Raw genomic sequence first — 21599 nt, forward strand, 5'->3', positions numbered from 1 at the left:
AGATGCCATCCAACACAACTTTTTTATTCTTCGACAGGGAGAGAAGAAATGTACATTGCTCAAAGTCCTGTAGTATAACGAAAACATTCATACATTTAACAAATACTGAGTGCCTGCTATGTTCATGACACTATATGAGGCACCAGAAATAAAGCAATGAACAAAACAGACAAAACTCTGTGCATTTGTGGAGCTACATTCTAACTGGGGGGTGACTGTAGTGATCCATGCTGTGGAATCAGATGCTTGGTATTGGAAGAAATTTGAGGTGTCGTCGGCTATAACACTTTATTCAAGGTAGGAATTTCCCAGCATCAACATCCCTGGCATCTGCTGGCACTGCCAGTGACAAGCCGCTGACTGTAACTCCCGGGGTTCCTGGGCAGTCAGTTTCAGTGTTAGACAGTGTATTAATTGCGGTTGTTTGATTAGAAACATCAGCCCGTTCCATCCATTGACTCCAAGTATTTCCTCAGGAGCACATAGAATTATGACCCCTGCTCTCATTCAGTCTGGACTCCACACTGCAGCCTAACATTTGCGTACAAGGTCGATCAAACCATGTCTCCCTTATGCACAAAGTACTGCGTTGACCCATCGCCTCGCACAGTAAATACCTGGAGCACTGCAATGGCTCGCAAGGTCCGAGTTGATCTTCCCTTCCTCTCTTCTCACCGCCTGCCCCATGAGCTGCCTGGCCTCCTCTACTCCCCCACACACTAGCCTTATTACTATTCCTCATCCCCCATCCCCAAGCATCAACCCCTTCAAGTGCTTGCACATGCTGGTTTCGTACCTCTGTGCAGAATGCTCCTACCCATGGCCCCATTTTCCCCAGATCTTTACTCAAATGTCACCTACCCTGGACATCTTTCTGAAAGTGTATCCCACCCTGCCAACACATCCTAAACCTTTTCTTCCTGCTTTATTTTTTTCTCTTTGCCACTTTTTACCTTCTATCATAGTATATGTGTGTGTGTGTGTGTATATATATATAATACACATATATATACACACACACACACATATATTTTTTTCCTCTTATTTAGTATAAAGTTTGTACCCCATCCTATGAACAATGTAAGTTCCACATGGACAGGGAGGGATGTGGCTATTTCATTAACTGCAGAATCCCCTACAGACAGAACAGTATGCCTGGTACGAGGTAGCACTCAATAAATATTTATCTGATGAATGAAGTCCTTTTCTCTTTTACGTTCGTGGTCAACTCTCAGGTTCCCTCTTGGCCTAATTTTCTTCAGGTGGAGTTGCTCAAGGACCTTCATCTCCAGGAGTTATATCACCTGGATAGTGAATCACTCAAATGCCTGAAGACTTCTGGGATGGCTGCCAGTTATCGGTGACTCTGTTTCCTCTCTCGAGGCCTCCACAAGGACTATAGCTTCAGTTTGGCCACTCTTCTCACCCCACATTTCTCCTCCTCTGGATCAATATCACCAGCTTTTCTTCTTCTCCTGCAGTAAACAAAACAGCCTGGCAGGGTGCTCTCTAGGAGTGATATCTATGACCAGGTGGGTGAATTCACATCAGGAGTGGAAATAACGGGAAGACTATTTTAGTCTGTAGTCCAAGGCAGCTTCACCTATTATAGAGCTAATGCTGTATTGAATTTTCATAAGATTTCTAGTTAGTTCTCAATTGACTCAGAACTCCAAGAGTGAAAGAGTATGATCAGTTTGAACCCTCAAAACAGAAGTGGATGCACTGGCTCAGAATCCCAGGAATTGATGTAAGGAGTACATAGACAATCAAAGCACAACATGGAGAGACCAAATTTTGGTGTGGCTACAGCACCAGGCTTTATACACAACCCACTTAGGCCATTGCGGCAAAAGAATGTCTTTTAATGTCAATTAAAACTCAGACCAAACAGAGCTCAAGAGCATATGCTGTGGCTGACTGAATTATAGTTTCCAATTCTTCACTATGCCCTGGTAGTATTATATATGCTTACACATGCAGTCGCTACATGACATCCCTGCCCCTTTGTTTTGGAGACTGGCCAAGTGATGTGATTTGGCCAATAGGATTTTGGAAGACATGGCGCAAGCCAAGGCTTGAAATGTGTTTATGTGGCTATTGGGTTTGTGCGCTTGAGCTTCAGCCATCACCCTGGAAAGAACATGCCTCCAGTGTCCTTTGCCCTTTTAGCCTGGGTTCCAAAATGAGACCTGTGGACCTAAACCTGACCTGCAGCCTGGATCCACATGCAGCCATCACCAGCTCAGATCATCCTCATCCCTATCACATACCCATGAGCCAGAAAAATAAATATATGTGTTTGAGATTTTGAGGTTCTTTTCATGTAACACTGTTGTGGCAATAGCTAAACGGTATATACAATTTAAGAGTGTTATAGAGTGAGTGTGTCTCCTTAAAATTCATATACTGAAGCCTTAACCCCCAACGTGACTATGTTGGGATATAGGACCTTTAGGGAGGTAACTAAGGTTAGATGAGGTCGTAAAGGGAGGGGCCGTAATATGATAGGTCTGGTGTCCCTATAAAAAAAAGGAAGAGATCTCAGAGATCTCTTTTTCTCGCCATGCAAGCACAAAGCCTTTTATAGGACAGGAAAAGTCTTTACTACACACTTACACTATGGGACTTTGATCTTGTGCTTCCAACATCCAGAACTGAGAGCAAATAAATTTCTGTTGCTTAAGCCAACCAGCCTGTGGTACTCTGTTATAGTTCCAGCGCAGACTAGTACAGGGGGCATTAGTTGATGAAATTATTTTTGCTATACACTTGTTTTTTCTCTTATTGAGATGTTGGGCTCGAAATTAATTTGCTCAATGGCCAATTTATCGAATTTACTTTTCTTTTTTTTACAAATTCATTTTCATTTTGTCTCCTTAAGATCATCTTCAGGAATGTTTATTTTGTTTCAGTTCCAGTCTCTAGCTGCTGAACTTGGAATAATATATCTTAGATAAATTAATCACATTTTATTTCTATAACTGATATACAATATACTACACAATGATTAATATAAATATAGGTTAGGTATCAAGCTGTATAAATCTCACATATAATACTGAATATTAAACAAAGCAAACCGCAGGGTATATATACCAGATTATACCATTTATATTAAATTTAAAACATACATAACATTACTACATATATTATAGAGATAAATAAATATATATAGTAAATATATATATAAATAAATAAATAAATAAATATAAATAAACATATATATATGAATAGTTTTTACTATATAGTTTTACTATATATATATATATATATATATATAGTAAAACTATTCAGTCATGTGTAGGAAGTATAAACATCACATTTAAAAAAGTGATTAACTTTGAGGTGGTGGGAAGGAGATCCCATGAAGAGGGGTATATAGGCATCATCTACCAAGGTTTTGAATCTTTTTTTAAAGAGCTTATTTTCTTTTTTCAAAATTATTTAATTACTTTCAAGGATACAGTACATTGGTTAGACACCTATATAGTTCGTAAAACACTCTCCCCAATTGCTCTCTCCCTCCTGTGACCCTCCACCTAGGCAAGGTATTAATGCTAACTGCATTCCCTGTGCCATGCTCCCCATCCCCGTGACCATCCATCAGCTACTATTTGAGCTTCTTTTACCCTTCACCCCATTCTTCCAGCCCCCAACCTCACCTCCCCCATGTCCGTCACCAAATTGTCCACTATATTTGTGAGTCTGTTTTTGATTAATTTGTTCTTTTTATTCCTTAGATTCCGCATATAAGTGAAATCATGCAGTGTTTATCTTTCTCTGTCTGACTTAAATACCTTATAGGTCATTCAAAGCAATATCTTTTTCCATCCCCTTCCTTTTCTTATGTAGGGCTCTTGTTTTCTTATCTTTTCAGCCACTCGATCTTTTGGTTGGGCCACTTAATTCTTTTCCATCTATGGTACTTACTGATAGGAATGTAGTTGTTACTATTTTTTATTTCTGGTGTTGTTGTTGTTGTTGTTGTTTTTTGTCCCTTGATTTCTTTATTTTATTTTTCTTCCTTTATTTTTTAAATTAAGTTTATTGGGGTGACATTGGTTAAAACAGTTATATAATTTTCAGGTGTACAATATAATTTGACGTCTATATATTCTATTGTGTAATTACCAACCAAAGTCCAGTTTCCTTCAGCTACCATATATTTGAACCCCTTTATCCACTTCACCCTCCCCCTAACCCCCTATATTTGACTTCTTTTACCCTGTCTACCTCTCCCCTCCTTCCCCACCCCCTACCTTCTGGTAACCACTAGTCCATTGTCCATGCCTATGAGTCTCCGTCCTGTTCATTTGTTGCTTTATATCACCCATATATGTGATATCATCTGATTTTCAATCTTTTCTATCTGGTTTATTTTGCTCAGTATGATTATCTCCAGGTCCATCCATGTTGTCGCAAATGGCAGTATTTCATCTCTTCTTATGGCTGAGTAATATTCCATTGTATATATACATATATATATATACCGCAGCTTCTTTAGCCAATCATCTAATGTAGGACACTTCGGTTGCTTCCATGTCCTGGCCACTGTGAATAATGCTGCTATGAACATCGGTGTGCAAATCTCCTTTTGGATATGAGTTTTCAAGTCTTTGGGGTAAATATCCAGTATAGGGATTGTTGGATCATATGTTGATCACTTCTTAGTTTTTGGAGGAACCTCCATACTGGGCCGTGTGTCTGTTTTCTACCAGTACCATACTGTTTTGATTACTATCACTTTGAAGTATAATTTGAAGTCAGGTAGAGTGATGACTTCAGCCTTGTTTTTTTTCTCAGAATGGCTCTAGCAATTCGGGGTCTTTTGTGCTTCCATACAAATCTGATGATTTTTTCGTTCTATTTCTTTAAAAAATGGTGATGGGATTTTGATGGGGATTGCATTAAATCTATATAATGCTGTAGGCAATATGATCATTTTAACTATGTTGATTCTTCCAATCCAAGAACACGGAATATCTTTCCATTTCTTGTATCTTCTTCGATTTCTTTTAAGAGGGTTTAGTAGTTTTCATTATATAGGTCCTTCATGTGTTTCATTAAATTTATTCCTAGGTATTTTATTCTTTTCATTGCAATTGCAAAAGGAATTATTTTTTCAACTTCTTTTTCTGACGCTTCATTATTAGAGTATAGGAACGCTATGGATTTTTGAACAGTGATATTGTATCCAGAAACTGTACTGTATTGGTTTATTGTTTCTAGTAGTGTTCTTGTTTATAGTTTCTAGTAGTGTTCTTGTTTATTGTTTCTAGTAGTGTTCTTGTGGAGTCTGTAGAGTTTTCTATATAGAGAATCATGTCATCTGTAAATAGAGACAATAGTGACATGTCATTCATTTCCTATTTGGATGCATTTTATGTCTTTGTCTTGCCTGATTGCACTGCCTAGGACCTCCAGTTTTATACTGGATAACAGTGGTGATAGTGGACAACCGTGTCTTGTTCCTGATCTTAGAGAAAATGATTTTAGTTTTTCACCATTAAGTATAATGTTAGCTGAGGTTATGTCACATGGCCTTTATTATGTTAAGGTATTTTCCTTCTATACTGATTTTGTTAACTGTTTTGATCATAAATGGATGCTGTATCTTGTCAAAAGCTTTTTTGCATCTATCGGTACGATCATATGATTCTTATTTTTTAATTTGTTTATGTGGTATATCACATTAATCAATTTGTGTATGTCGAACCATCCTTGTGCTCCTGGAATGAAGCCCACTTGATCTTGGTGTATAACCTCTTTTTATATATATATATATATATATATATATATATATATCTAAATCCTATACTCATAATATATTTATACTCTTCAAAACATGTGTGTATATATATATATATATATATAAAATCTTTTTAACATGTTGCTGTATTTGGTTCGCTAGTATCTTATTTAGGATTTTTTGCATATATGTTCATGAGAGATATTGGTCTGTAGTTTTCTCGTTCTGTGTTATCTTTACCAAGTTTTGGTAAATTGGCCTCATAAAATGACTTAGGAAGTATTGCCTCCATTCGATTTTTTGGAAGAGATTGAGGAGAATAGGAATTAGATCTTCTTTGAATGTTTGGTAGAATTCTCTGGTGAAGCCATCTGGTCTTGGACTTTTACTTTTTGGTAGGTTTTTGATGATTGTTTCAATTTCCATACTGCTGATCAGTATATTTAGATTTTCCAGCTCTTCTTGATTCAGTCTAAGAAGGTTGTATCTTTCTAAATACTGGTCCATTTCTTCTAGGTTATTAAATTTCGTGTTATATACTTTTTCATACTATTCTTGTATGATCCTTTGTATTTCTGCGATGTCAGTCATAATTTCCTCCTTTTTCATCCCTGATTTTGTTTATTTGTGTCCTTTCTCTTTTTTCTTTAGTGAGTCTAGCCAGGGTTATGTCAACTTTATTAAACCTCTCAAAGAACCAGCTCCTAACTCAGCAGGAAGCAGTTTTACAAATTCAGAGTCCTTGCTTAATGAATGAGTTAATCTCAGTCTCTCCCTATCTATCTGGGAAGACCTTTAAAGTAAAGCTTGAAATTGCTGGAGGCTACTCTAGCACCTTCTTGGGGCAAACCCTGATTCTCATGCTCTACACCACCAGCCAGTGCTTTGTAAACACCAAAGATTTCGGAGTGTGGAATAAATGTTAGCTTTGAAGGATGAAGGCACACCTGGCTGTCAGGGGTAGAGGTCTGAGTCCACAAAGTGACATGGCCATGAAATTGGATTCTAGAGTAGTCATCGTTTAACCACTTTGCAGCCATCACTGTGCTGGTGAAAGCTATGGTTCTCCTCAGGAAAATGCAATTTATGAACACACACACTTACAAATGATTTCAGAAGGTTCATATGTTAGAAATCTCATTTTGAAAGTGGAAGTATTTCCTCAACAGTATTTGGCACCTGAGAGGAGGCTCACCTACCAGAGCCTCAAGTGGCAGTGTGCAATTTCTACACGACAGAGTATCCACTATGCCTGCCGCCTTTGACAATTTGACCCTGCAACTCTGCACGGAAAGCTTGGCCAGGGCTCGGGACCCACAGCCCGGACTGGGTCTCATCAGGGTCTACCTGTTGCTAGGCTCCAGGACACACCGAGCTCAGGATCCACCATTCTGAGCCCTGTGGGTCCCTTGCTTCACGTGCCTCCCCTGCCTCTGTACTTGACGCGCACCCGCAGTTCTTCCATTCCCGGGGTTCCTCCGCCCCCTTGCCAGTGGGCCTGCGGAGAGCGAGTTTTACACACTCAGTTCTCATCTCAAGTTTTTATTCGCTTGTGGAAGTGGTGCCCCACTAGTTAAAAAGGAAAGGTGAATAAGTGCATCTTGGAAGTTAGGTATCCCTGAGTAGGGAGGCCGCCAACCTAGAGGGGGAGCGATGTGATGCGAGACAGGTGGGGCTTCTGGAGACTGAGGACTCGGGTGCCTCCCCTGAGTCTGGTCATTCACGGCATGCGGGGGAGGGGAGGGGACGCTGTTTCTTTTCTTCCTAGGAGAACCAGCTAGCTGGGGTCCTTGCCTGTTCCTCACAGTCCCCTGATACTTCTGCTGTGCTCGCTGCGCGCTCAGACCCCGAGATCCTGGAAACAGTGAGAAGCTTCTTCACACTCTACCCGCTGAGGGCACCAAGTCGGCACATGGGATCTTCCAGGCAAGCTTGGAGCGGAAAGCTCAGGCTGAGGAATCCTGAAACAGGTCGTGTAGGGTGGGACAGGCTCGAGGAGCTGTATAATTGAGTGTGATGGAGCACGCTTATTCTCGAGAGTGAGAACAGGTGTGATGCGAACAGGTCACCGCCATGCAGGTATGTAGATGTGACCACACGAGACTGGGAGGCAGGCTGGGGCCGCGATGAAGAGTGAACCCAGGCATATGGCCATGCGCGCCAGTGTTGGTTTGCGAGTGCCTGTGCTTTGGGGAGTGGGCACGTGTCTGGAGACAGTAATGAGTTTATGCGTGTGGAAGAGTATGACTGGAAGTGACTGTGAGCAATAGTCTCTGCAGAGACTCTTCAGCTCCGTCAGTGCAGCCCTGCTCTCTATTGGAGAACTGCAGTGCGGGAGATGTGGGCGCAGGTCCGGAATTGCACTCCCATGGGACATCTTGGCGAATAGCTACCAGAAGCAGGGGACGTACTTGTGTGGCAGCCTAGACTCCCAACTGGATATATTATTGTGCAGTTGGGACTCTAGGTTGCCACACAAGTTGGGGAATCCTAAAGTATGGATCAGGATGTTAACGAATCCCCTAAATGGGCTAGGAAGCTCTTTCCCATCCCTAGCTTGCTGGGGACAATGCAAATTACTAATCACAACAATACTTCAGGAGGGAAATATGGTCGCCATTTTAAAGATGAGTACATTGAGGCACTGTGAACTTATTTGCCCATAATCCTACTGCCTGAAATTGGAACAGCTGGAATTGAGTTCAGTTTGGCAAAGTTCTTGCTCCCAGCTCCATCTCTTGCTTTCTGTAACAAGCCCTGCTCCTCTGTGCGTGATTCCAGCTGCCTGAAGTAGACGCCCTACTTGGGCACAGAATCAACATTGCTTGCTACACATTAATCCTCCAAGCCTCGCTTGCATGGGGGTCTAGAGTCAGACTTGGAGGAGTCAAATGTCCCCGCAATCCTGGACCCTTCCCTAGAAGACCACAGGGCTAGCTGGGGATGGAGTGGGACACATATTTAAAACCTTCAAAACGGAATGAAACTGAACAGGTAAAATTTACTTTGACATCAAACTGTCCTCAAAATCCCGCTCACTTCATGAGTGTTCCTCTTGGTCCCCACCACTCCCCCGCCCTGTTTCATTAATGACCTCAATGCAAATACAAATGGGATGATCTTTCTGGATCTTACAGGTTTTGGACGCAAGTGGTGACACAATCCTTCCGAGGCACTGGATCTTTCTCCTCATTGGTTGCCTGGAGCTCCTGGGGCACCCTAGACGCACAGCAGCGGGAATAAGAAGAGCTGCTGGTGCTGGGAGGAATCGCGGCCACTTCCACGGTCCTCTCGCACGACACGAACACTGCCGCTGCTGCCGCTGCCTCAGCTCCAAGCCACCTGCTACCTGCTGCCAGGTAAGCCCCTGAGACTCTTGCTTAGCTGCGTGATTCCGTTTATCTCTCCCTCTTCTCCCCTCCCTCCCCTGCCTCTCTCCATTTCTCTCTCTTAGTTGATCTCCTCGACAGTCTTAGTGTCTCTGTCCACTTCTGTCTGGGTCTCTTCATCACATTAGTCCGCGATTCATCCCAGACTCCTATCCCAGGTACCACGGGACAGTTCAGTTGGGGGACTCCCCTGTCGCACTCTTCCCGGGCAGAGCCAGGCTCCAGTCTCTCTGTTTCTTTGCTGCACGTGTGCTTAGACCTACGATTTCTGACGCTGGAGCTCCCTAGGTATCGCGGGAAGAGCAGGACGCAAGAGTAACTTTCTGCAGACTCTGCGTTCACAGGTTTGGTGTCTTGCCTAGCGGTCCCTGGAAATTGGTTCGGAACCTGTCCCAGCATAAGTGGGTGGTAAATAGGCACAAAGACCTAGGGTAGGCATTAAACGCAAGCCCCATTTGTGAGTTCTGGGAGCTTCCCCCTTCCCCCACCACCACCCTCAGTTTAAGTTTTGGGACCGTTTTTAACACTCTGCTAAGCTTTGTTCTTACAAGGGAGTCTTTCCCAAAGTGTGGAGCAGCTAAGCTGTAGAATTTGGTCTTCAGCTTCTCAGAGACTCCAACTGCAGAGATATTTCCTCTCCATCTAGGTTCTCCCCTTCCCTCCTCTCACATTCTCCATCACCTCCTCCCGTCTCTCCCACCCGCCCTCCCCCACCCCCGACTCCATGCAGAGGGGCAAGCAAAAGCGCCAGAGTACAGCTCTGGAGTGCATTATGAGAGCAGCTGTGGTGAGGGGCCCTTTGGTTATTGTCTTCAATGGAGACCTGGTCAACAAGTTATGAGACAGTTGGTGGCTTGGGTTGGCAGGAAGGGGCCTGTGGACTGAGACCCCATCACTCAGTTGTTCTAGAATTGCTTCTCCACTTTTGCTAAACCATGCAAGCTGCAGGCTCACTGGATCTTCCAGCAGTCCATTTCACCGATAAGGGTGGTGGTGGTGGAGGCTGGATGAGTGGGGGAGATGGTAAAAGGAAATGAAGTGACCAGCCAGAAATCACTGGGCCAGGGAGTTAGTTGCAGAAGCAGGACCAGAGTCCAGGCCTGTGGGTTCATCTCACTTCAAATGGTGTACATGGTAACATGATTTTTCCCTTGCAGAGAGGCATGATGGGCTTCTGGAAATTCTCCCCGTTCCTGGCTCTTGGCTTCTTGGTCCTGTACCAGATGGGCAACCTCCAGGCAGCGCCATTCAAGTAAGACAGCCCTGCCAGGGGTGCGCTCCCCTCCCACTGCTCCTAGATCACACAGTTCTGTGCTCTGAATTGTGGTGTGTTGAATGTTTAACACTGGCTGAGGGACAGACGGGGGTGTGTATATTTTTTTCTGATATAAAGATGCGTAGCATTTAATTGAAAAACACTAATGATATGTAATATTCTTTACTTTAAATTTCACATTGCTCATTGGGTCTCACAGAATGCTTTTGTTGCTTTTTAACCAAACTTTTATATCTTTAGCTAGCCCATTTACCTAATTCAACCGTGATCTCAGAAATGAATTGCATTCTAATATGCTACCTATTTTGCTAATATAGTTGTAGTTATTAAATCTGATCTGTTCATCTTTCTTACTCTTGTACAGATTATATTTATTAAACAGAAACCCTTTTAACTTCAGCACTGCTTGTAAGTTTTATCATTTTACATCCTCAGGGGAAGTGGCAGAAACCAGGAGACCTGGCTGCTTACCCCGAGGTGGGAGTAGGCAGTAGCTCAGAGCCTCTATCTGGTTTGCTTCCCTTCCCCAGCTCTGACTCACAGACCACACAGACCACCCTGGATACTAATAAAGCCCCTGAGGAGAACGGCTCACCCATCTTGAAATTCTTCAAGAAGATGATCGATAAGCGGGAGACACAGGACTCCAGGTGAGGCTCCGCCCCTGCCCAGAACAGGGCATGCCCTCCTTCTAGTCGTGACCAGGCGGCGTATCCTGAGAGGTAGGAGAGCACACAGCTCGATGGGTGATCAACAGGTTGTCCCTGTTCACTCTGGCCTGGGGCCCAGTAGTTTTAGGCTCTGCTGAGACAGAGGTCAGATGGAGAGACTATAGTTAGATCACATGTAAAAAGATCCATTTGAAAGCTGTTGGAGAAAGTGTGAAATCACTCATGCTCAAAATTGGTCTGGTGCACTGAGGAGTCTCCCTTGCACTGGAGGAGTTAGGACTGGTACGTGTGAAACCAGCTGATGGACCCCTGATGTAGCTCAGGAGATTTCAGAAACTTGGCTAACCTGCACATGACATTCTCTCACACCTCCAAGGAGGTTTCATTGCACATTTGCACGATTAATGCGAAGGCCCTACAGAGGGTGGCTCAGGTAGAGCAGTCCCTGAGGTAGGTCTGGGGCCTTTAGATGTGTAGGATCTGTGGAGATGTGCATGTTGTCACGGGGCTGGGGAGAGCACCCTTGTCCAGCCCCTCCTCCCTGTGCACCCTGAGCCTGGAGCCCACAGCAGCCCCTGCTGTGGCCCTGCCACTGCCTGGCAGAGGCACGGGCTGCACCTGCATCTGCCCTGACAACCTCTCTGCGGAACATGAAGGGCTGAGCAGCACGACGAAGGCCAGCAAAGGTCACCACTTCCCCACACTGTCCTGACTCAGCATGCCTCTGAGTTCTAATGGAGGATGTGTGAGCCGCCCTCCTATCTGACTCTCCTGCCCCGGCTCTGAGTGACTCCTCACTGGTCTAACCTTCTGTGTGACAACCACGGGGGCAGACCTAGTTCATGGTATCACCTGGCATATCTTTTCTCTGCAGCCTGGACATCTCCAGAGCTGAGCAGTACGGTAATCTAAGTACCTGTGTGCTGGGCACATACACACAGGACCTGAACAAGCTTCGCACATTCTCTCAGACTGCAGTTGGGGCCAGAGCACCTGGCAAGAAAAGGGTCATGGCCAGTGGCTCGGAAAGTGACCACGATCCTCATGCTGGCATGACCGAGGATGCCACTAAACATGTGCCTCATCTTTCTAATTTCCTTTCTTGCTTTCTTCCTGTAATTTGCTGCATGTGGTCCTCTCCAGTTGCTCTGTGGGCTGCTTTGAGGGGTTTTCTTTGGGGCAGTGGATGTCTGGAAGCTCAGATGGGAAGAAAGAGAGCAGGACCTACATGCTCAAAGAGAATCATCCAGGAAGAGATGAGAGAGGGAATGAGTAGCCCTGAGTGTGCCTGAGAATTTCACAGCAGAGCTTCACAGTGTTTCTGAATGTGCTTGCCATTGGGGAAAATAGGTGTATTTCTAGAAAGCAGTGAGCTGTGGTGGTGGTTATTGCTCTGGTCTACACCCCAGGCTTCATAAATTCAGGGACCTGTCTGAGAAGTAGCCTTAGCCCCAGGCTAGCTGGACACAGGGCATGGTGGGTGGTCCTTGTGACCAACCGCAAGTAGCAAGAACAGGTATGTGCTAAGCGGCACATAAGAACCTCTGGTTCTTGATGACGCAAACTCTCACCCTCTTCCAGGTAAGAGAGCAATTTTCATTTTTCCTAAGAAGTGTTTGTTGCCCATGAATGAATTGTAACTTCCAGGTACTTAAAAATGTTGTTGGATGTGGCACCATAATTCTTTCCAGTCTTATAAGCCTTCATTGGTTTTTAGTTTATTTATACAGGAAAGATGGACTGTGGCCACAGCCACCTTTGGGTTTTCTAACACTGATGGGAATATCTGTGGGAAGTGATAATGCCATTTTCCCTAATGGTCTATGATTTTTCTGCTGTGATGATTGTGTTGATATGAAAGACATAAGGTTAATTGGCCCCTCTTAGAGCAATAATTTTACCACGATGGTCCCATGGGGTGGACTCTGCTGCCCCCAGGCCCTCAACCTCTCACTGACAGGTCCTCTCTTTTTCTCCATCCTACTAATCAGCATCACTACCCAGAAGAGAGAATGCAAAACTTCCACCTGTGTGATGAATAAACTGGCCGACATGCTGAGCAAACGTGGGGGTGTATGGAAGTCCGCCTTCCTGCCCACTGACATAGGCCCCATTTTCCTTGGCCGTCGCCTCAGGGACCTTCATGACTCCTGTAAGAAGGTGACTGCCCTTGCACTGTTGGATGGGAGGATGGTTTGCAGGGGTGCAGTCTACACTCTAACCGTCCATGGGCCTGTATTTTAAAAAAGTCCACAGGGGAAGGTGCCCACCCAGTGTCCAGAAAAGGATAGAGTCTGATAGCTGAAACCCTGAGATTTTGGATTCATTTCTGTTTTTCCAGTGTCTCCCTGTGACACTGAGGTCATATGCCAGAAAATATAGATACTGTTTATTTAAAACACTGGTCCCTACAGTTATGATTGTGATTATTCTAGCATTTGAGTTTGAAAGGTAATGACACTACCCTTTAGACTATACATAATGATGTCATGTACATCTGAGTTCAGAGCATACACCTGGGGTCAAGAACTGTGTTTGCCCTCTGCTACTGATATGGCCGTGGACCAGATACTCTCTCTGAGCCTCAATTTCCCCATCCGTAAATCGAGGGCAATAATAGTACCTACCTGCTAGTATTAATGTAAAGAGTAAATGAGATAATAGATGTCAATAGCCTCACAACTAATAAGTAACTAAATTTCAGCTGTTGGTTTTTTCTCCTAGATCACCACCATGAAGCTGAACTCTACTTTTAATTTACAATGAAAGCAACTTAGAGAAAAGCATGGAAGATACATATGTATGCATGCTGCTTAATATTGAAATAGTTTTTTCTTTAAAGTAAATTAAAGCTAAATGAATAATAAAGCTATTGCATTTACCTACTGTGCATCTTTTTTTAATTTTATTCTGTATTCAATAACTGTGACAACATGTCTTATTGGCTTATCTGGTAGCAAATCTGGGCCCCCTCAGCCAACCTGTTGATGTTGGCAATTTTGCTAAACCTCAGGGAACCATGGCATTTCTGCCTCCTGGGTGTCTGCGGACACATGGTAATGCTGTGCCTCAATGGAACCCTTTCTTTAAAGAAATCTCATCATTTGTGAACTGTCTCAAGATAAAAAATTGAAATTGATACAACGGAGAGAAGAAAAGTACATTGCTCAAAGTCCTGTAGTATAACGAAAACATTCATACATTTAACAAATACTGAGTGCCTGCTACGTTCATGACACTATATGAGGCACCAGAAATAAAGCAATGAACAAAACAGACAAAACTCTGTGCATTTGTGGAGTTACATTCTAACTGGGGGTGACTGTAGTGATCCATGCTGTGGAATCAGATGCTTGGTATTGGAAGAAATCTGAGGTGTCGTCGGCTATGACACCTTATTCAAGGTAGGAATTTCCCAGCATCAACATCCCTGGCATCTGCTGGCACTGCCAGTGATAAGCTGCTGACGGTAACTCCCAGGGTTCCTGGGCAGTCAGTTTCAGTGAATTAATTGGGATTGTTTAATTAGAAAGATCAGCCCCTTCCATCATTGACTCTAATTATATCCTCAGGAGCACATAGAATTATGACCCCTGCTCTCATTCAGTCTGGACTCCACACTGCAGCCCAACGTTTGCCTACAAGGTTGATCAGACCATGTCTCCCTTATGCACAAAGTACTGCATTGACCCATCGCCTCGCACAGTAAATACTTGGAGCACTGCAATGGCTCACAAGGTCCGAGCTGATCTTCCCTTCCTCTCTTCTCACCGCCTGCCCCATGACCTGCCTGGCCTCCTCTACTCCCCCACACACTGGCCTTATTACTATTCCTCATCCCCCACCCCCCAGCATCAACCCCTTCAAGTGCTTGCGCATGCTGGTTTCGTACCTCTGTGTAGAACGCTCCTACCCATGGCCCCATTTTCCCCAGATCTTTACTCAAATGTCACCTACCCTGGACATCTTTCTGAAAGTGTACTCCACCCTGCCAACACATCCTAAACCATTTCTTCTTGCTTTATTTTTTTCTCTTTGCCACTTTTTACCTTCTATCATAGTATATATTTTTTTCCTCTTATTTAGTATAAAGTTTGTACCCCATCCTATGAACAATGTAAGTTCCACATGGACAGGGAGGGATGTGGCTATTTCATTAACTGCAGAATCCCCTACAGGCAGAACAGTATGCCTGGTACGAGGTAGCACTCAATAAATATTTATCTGATGAATGAAGTCCTTTTCTCTTTTACGTTCATGGTCAACTCTCAGGTTCCATCTTGGCCTAATTTTCTTCAGGTGGAGTTGCCCAAGGACCTTCATCTCCAGGAGTTATATCACCTGGATAGTGAATCACTCAAATGCCTGAAGACTTCTGGGATGGCTGCCAGTCATCAGTGACTCTGTTTCCTCCCTCGAGGCCTCCACAAGGACTATAGCTTCGATTTGACCACTCTTCTCACCCCACATTTCTCCTCCTCTGGATCAATATCACCAGCTTTTCTTCTTCTCCTGCAGTAAACAAAACAGCCTGGCAGGGTGCTCTCTAGGAGTGATATCTATGACCACATGGGTGAATTCACATCAGGAGGGGAAATAACAGGAAGACTAGTTTGGTCTGGAGTATTATATATGCTTACACATGCTTTAGCTACGTGACATCCCTGCCCCTTTTTGGGGGGATTGGCCAAGTGATGTGATTTGGATTTGTAGACATGGCACAAGCTGAGGCTTGAAAGGTATATTATGTGGTTGAGTTTGTGTGCTTGAGCTTCAGCCATCACCCTGGAAAGAACATGCCTCCGGTGTCCTTTGCCCTTTTCGCTGGGTTCCAAAATGAGACCTGTGGACCTAAACCTGACCTGCAGCCTGGATCCACATGCAGCCATCACCAGCTCAGATCATCCTTATCCCTATCACATACCCATGAGCCAGAAAAATAAATATATGTGTTTGAGTTTTTGATGTTCTTTTCATGTAACATTGTTGTGGCAATAGCTAAATGGTATACATGATTTGGGAATGTTATAGAGTCGCTGTGTCTTCCCAAAATCCATATACTGAAGCCTTAACGCCCGATGTGACTATGTTGGAATATAGGACCTTTAGGGAGGTAACTAAGGTTAGATGAGGTTGTAAAGGGAGGGGCCGTAATATGATAGGTCTGGTGTCCCTACAATAAAAAGGAAGAGATCTCAGAGATCTCTTTCTCTCTCCATGCAAGCACAGAGAAGGGGCCAGTTAGGACATAGCAAGCAGAAAGCCTTTTGCAGGACAGGAAAAGACTTTACTACAGACTAACACTATGGGACTTTTGATCTGGTGCTTCCAACATCCGGAACTTAGAGAAAATAAATTTCTGTTGCTTAAGCCAGCCAGCCTGTGGTACTCTGTTATAGTTCCAGCGCAGACTAGTACAGGGGGCATTAGTTGATGAAATTGTTCGTGCTATATACCTGTTTTCTTCTCTTATTCAGATGTTGGGCTCTAAATTAATTTGATCAATGGGCAATTTATCAAATTTACTCGTTTCCTTTTATGAATTCTTTTATAGTTTGTCTCCTTAAGATCATCTTCAGGAATGTTCATTTTGTTTCAGTTCCAGTCTCCTGCTGCTGAACTAGATAATATACCTTAGATATATTTATTTTTTTATTTCTATAATGCATACATACAATATATTACACAACAATGAATATAAATGTGTGTAACAATCTGTATAAATCTTACATATAGTGTTGAGTTAAAATAAAACAAGCTGCAGAGTATATACACCGATGACACAACTTGCATTAAGTTTAAAACATGAATAACGTTACCTACTGTTATTTAGGGATATGTACATATGTAGTAAAAGTATACAGTCACATCTAAGGTGAATAAGCAGTACATTCAAAAAGGTAATTAACTTTGAGGGGTGGGAAGGAGATCTCGTGAAGAGAGGTATGTATGCAGGATCTTCCAAAGTTTTGTTTTTTTAGGTATCATTTCTAAGCCTGGTAGTTGGTATGTATAGACGGTCATTATATTCATGTTCAGCAGGAATAAATATCATAAATATGTGAGTTTTATGTTACAGCATAAACCATAAAATTAAGTACAAATGAATTAACTTTAAACATCAAAGAGAATCTGTGAATGCACTATTTGAGAAAAGACGGCAGTAGTAAATGCTCATAAAGCTTTAAAATAATTGTAAATTAATTGTCACCAATAAAAATACTAAGACTATTAGTTTGCATTTTTTAAAGGATCCAGCAATGTTTTTTCTACAAGAGAAAACTTTCGAATAAAAGGATTCAGAATTGGTTTAGATAAATGGGTACTAAAAGATATAAGACAAACATGAACAAAAATAAGTTGAAGTAACTTTATAACATATAATCAAAATAGAAATCAACACCAAAATAAAACCTAATTGAAAAGGAAGGGTGTCATGTAATGGGTAAAGGAACAAAATGTCAAGAAGATGTATTTATCATAGACACACGTGCACTCAAAAACATGTCCTCAAATTATGTTAAAAACTGACGGAACTGCAGGGAGAAGTATGTATATCAAGAATTCTTGTTATAGAATTAATGTACCCTTCTTAATAAGTCATTGGCTCTGAAATCACCTCCAAAATGTGTGGTTCAAACTTGGCTCTGCAAATACCACCTGAATATATAATAGATTTCAGAAACCATATAATGTTTACACCCACAAATGGATGATAGATTTTATTAATAGTAAGATTTTGCCTACTTTTCCCCCAATCATTTATTAAATGAAGCAACACATCCCACATTGACTTGAAACATTATCCTAACATATGCTGACCTATTCTCTTCTGGTCTTTCTTTTTTCCTCTATTGATATGTTTATGACCCAGTAATACAGTTTAATTATCAGTGGGGCAAAGGCACTCCATACCTCTCTTTTTCAAAATGCTCTTAACAATTTTCACAAAGTTATTCTTTCAGAAGAAAGAATAATCATCAATTTTTTAAAAATCCTGTTTGAATTTTGATTGGCATTGAGTTCTCAGGTACACAATTGTACCATCTGTAAATAATAGTCAATCTTATTTCATATTTTTGTGCTTTGTATTAAGAACTTCTTGATAATATTGAGAAAAAATAGTAATAACAGGCATCTTTAATAGGCTATTGATTTCAGTTGGAGCTTCTTTATCATCTTAAGAAAGTACGTTTCTTCTTATTGTATACTAAGAGTTTTTTAATCAGAAATAAAATCAAATTTTACAAGAGTATCTTTGATATCTAGCAAGATTATCTAATGGCTTTTCTCCTTATCTTACTAATACAAACAATAGATTTCCAAACATAGAAACTAATAATAACAATTAATATTTTAGAGTGCTTACTGGATGCTAGGCACTGTAATAAATGCTTCTCAGAATTAACTCTTTTAATCTTTACAACCACCATATAGAGACTACGCCCCATATAATGGATGAGGACACTGAGATACAGAAAGATTAAATTGGTTGAACAAATCCATACAGCTATCAGATTCGTCTCAAGATACAAACCTGTTCCATGGCTATCTGGATCCAGTCTGCTGTCTTAAATCACTATACTGCTTCTTGACAAGCTCTACTTGGTAAAAGAATATGTATTAAAATATGCTTCCAAATTCAATATAGTTGTGTGTTATTTAAGATTTCATATTATCATTGTTAAGTTTACTAGTAGAATTATGCCAATGTTATCAAGTAAGTTGGCAAACTTTCAATTTTTTTCTGTTTTAGATCAGTGTGAATAGCATGAAAACTATCTGTGCCTAAAACTTTATATATTTCACCTGTAAAACTGTCTCACAGAGTTCCTTTTGTACAATTCTTAACATTTTTCTTTTTCTGCCATGGTATTCTATTCTACTATATTCTATTTCTTTTATTCTATCTATTCTTGACTTATATGCATTTTGTGAAACTTATTTTAATTTTTTTACATGCATTAGCAAATTGTACTTTTTCATTGTAAAATTTGATATTCGAGGTTATATCTTCTTTTTCGCTCTGGATGTAGTGAATCCGTATTTTCCCTTTTTCTTTTCTTCACTCTCTTTACCAGAAATTTCTATTTTATTGGATTTTTCGAATATGAGCTTTAGTATTTATTTTTCCATTCTACTATCTTTCTGTTTTTAATTCACTAATTTCTTTCCTGCCCACTGAATTAATCTCTTCTCCCAGGAGATTGTTGAAAAGTTAGTTTAGCTGGTGTCTTTCCAGATTTCTAAGTTGAATTATTAAAATAAATTGCTTATTTTCTCTCTTTCTCTCTCTCCTCTTTCTCTCTCTCTCTCTCTTTTTGATTACTTGTATTTGACCACTTTCCCCTATATCCACTGATTCTGTCCTGGTCCAAGTCTCCATCATGTTTTACCTGGACTATTACAACAACCTCCCAATGCATCTCTCTACTATTATTTTCACTGTATAGACAATTCTAAAGTGATCCTTTTAAAATATAAGTCATATCATATCTATCTTCTCCTTAAAACCTTCCACAAGCTCCTCATCTAACTCAGAGTAAAAGTCAAAGTCTACAAGATTTGACCCCACATTATTTCTCTGATTTTACTTCTTGCCAATTAACTCATTCCTTGCTCCACTCCTAGTCTCCTCAGGGCCTTTGCACTTACAATTTTCTCTGGCCTAGAATTCTAATCTCCCAATGTCTGCATGACTGACTCCCTCCCTCCTTTTAGAACTCTGCTGAAATGTCACCTTCTCAGAGAAGGCATCTCTGACTACTGTTTACAAAATGCATTCCTTCTTTGATCACTCTCTGTTTAGCTTTATTTTATCCATAGAACTTATTACTATCTGAAATATTATATACTTATCGAGGTTTTTGGTCTATGTACTTCCACTAGCATTTAAGTCTATGAAAAAAGTTGTGTGCTTTTTTTTATCTATATCCCTGGAGCACAGAAAAATTTCTAGAAAGTGGTAGCCCCTCAATAAATATTTGTTGAGTTAATAAATTATGAAACTCTGTAAAGTTTTGATTTTTGTCTCTGAGTTCATCTTTAACCATTCATCAAATTTTGAGATGTAAAATTGTGATTTTTAAAATAGCCTTTAATTTTTTTATATCTACTTCAACTCAGAAGTTATTTAGTCGAGTAATTTTATATTTTAAATAGCTTTTAAAATTATATTTTAGTTACTTCATTCCAAGATTTTTTTGCATCGAGTTTTGATAAAGTGATCTATATAATTTTTTTTTTTTTTTTGCTTAGGAAATGTATTGAGAGTTTTTACAAGGCTTATTATGTGATCCTTTTCTGTAAATGTTTTAAAGATAATAGAAAAGAAAATATTTTCTCTGAGTTAAAAACTTTTAAATTGAGATAGATAGATAGATAGATAGATAGATAGATAGATAGATAGATAGATAGATGATAGAGTGATTATATTATTCTTATGTATTATTTTGTCTGGGTAGTTGATCTTGCAAAGACTAAAAGAGGGTAATAAACTTTCCAAGTATTATTTCATTTCTGTGAATTAACTCTTGTATTTCTAAAAATGTTACTTTACATATTATAAAGTTTTCTCTTACTTTTAAAATACACTTTCATAAGGTATAAATTATGTACTATGAAATTATGTGAATTGTATTTCCAAAAGTATGTCATAAAACCTATGTAACCATCACTACAATAAATAGTATGCTGTTCCACTATTTTGCCAATTTTGATTGGGCCCATTATCTTCTTATTCAGTTTTAGTAGATCTTAATATATTCTAGATACTAGTCTTGCTTTTTTCGGGGGGACACTATTTCATTCACTCAATGACATTTCCCTCTTGACCACTTCTGTAGGAAACCAAATGATATAAATAAGGCACTCAAGGTAGCTATGGAGGGATTCACATGTCAAGAAATGGAGGTCTCTGGCCAATAGCAAGTGAGGAATGAAAGCTTGTCAGCAACAAAATGAGTGATCTTTGAAGTGAATTCTCTAGCCCCAGTTGAGTCTGGAGATCACCGTAGACTTAGCTGAGAACTGAACTGCCAGAACTACCCAGCCAAGCCTCTCCCAGATAGCCTACTTTCAGAATCTGTGTGAGATAATAAATATTTGTTCTTCTGAGCTGCTAAGTTTTTAGGTAGTTTGCTACAAAGCAATAGATAACTAATATCCATCCAAATCTTAGTTACTTCAGTTCAATCCCCAAATCTGAAAAGCATACTCAGTGAAGTTGGCTTGATGAGCAGACTTGAATTCAAGTTGGAAGCCACAGTTCCCAGACAGGATACACTGTCAGATCCCTTTACCCGGGTTCCCAAGCCCTGATCAGATTAGGTGCAATGGCATAAGCTGGTTCCTTTCCCATCAAAATTAAGTCCTGCTGTTCTTCCTCATAATTGAGTGCTTTTACCAGCAGCGTCTTTCTCTGTGTGTGTTCTTAATGCTCTACACCCTACAGCTACTCTTTCATATCATTCTTTCTGCCTCTAAGATTCTCATGGTAGGAAGAAATTGCT

The 21599-nt window shown here is 41.0% G+C and overlaps 1 protein-coding gene across 1 annotated transcript; it reads left to right on the forward strand.

The window, feature by feature from the left end:
- The first annotated feature begins 10143 nt into the window (after window positions 1-10143).
- Window positions 10144-15489, forward strand: LOC120593624 (calcitonin gene-related peptide 2-like). The gene is made up of 4 exons (XM_039851526.1): window positions 10144-10393; window positions 10948-11067; window positions 13080-13248; window positions 15388-15489. The coding sequence occupies exons 1-4, from the start codon at window positions 10281-10283 to the stop codon at window positions 15487-15489; spliced, it is 504 nt and encodes a 167-aa protein (XP_039707460.1). The 5' UTR covers window positions 10144-10280.
- The last annotated feature ends 6110 nt before the right edge of the window (window positions 15490-21599 follow it).

Source organism: Pteropus medius, unplaced genomic scaffold, assembly GCF_902729225.1.
Source record: "Pteropus medius unplaced genomic scaffold, Ma_sr-lr_union100, whole genome shotgun sequence".
In the NCBI taxonomy this organism is placed as follows: Eukaryota; Metazoa; Chordata; class Mammalia; order Chiroptera; family Pteropodidae; genus Pteropus; species Pteropus medius.

Bases quoted from the DNA above. Each gene is read 5' to 3' on its own strand.
- LOC120593624 (XM_039851526.1), top strand. From the start codon at position 10,281: ATGATTTTTCCCTTGCAGAGAGGCATGATGGGCTTCTGGAAATTCTCC. The intron at 10,394-10,947 runs GTAAGACAGCCC...TCCCTTCCCCAG, and splicing joins CTCCAGGCAGCGCCATTCAA to CTCTGACTCACAGACCACAC. The intron at 13,249-15,387 runs GTGACTGCCCTT...AATTTTCTTCAG, and splicing joins TTCATGACTCCTGTAAGAAG to GTGGAGTTGCCCAAGGACCT.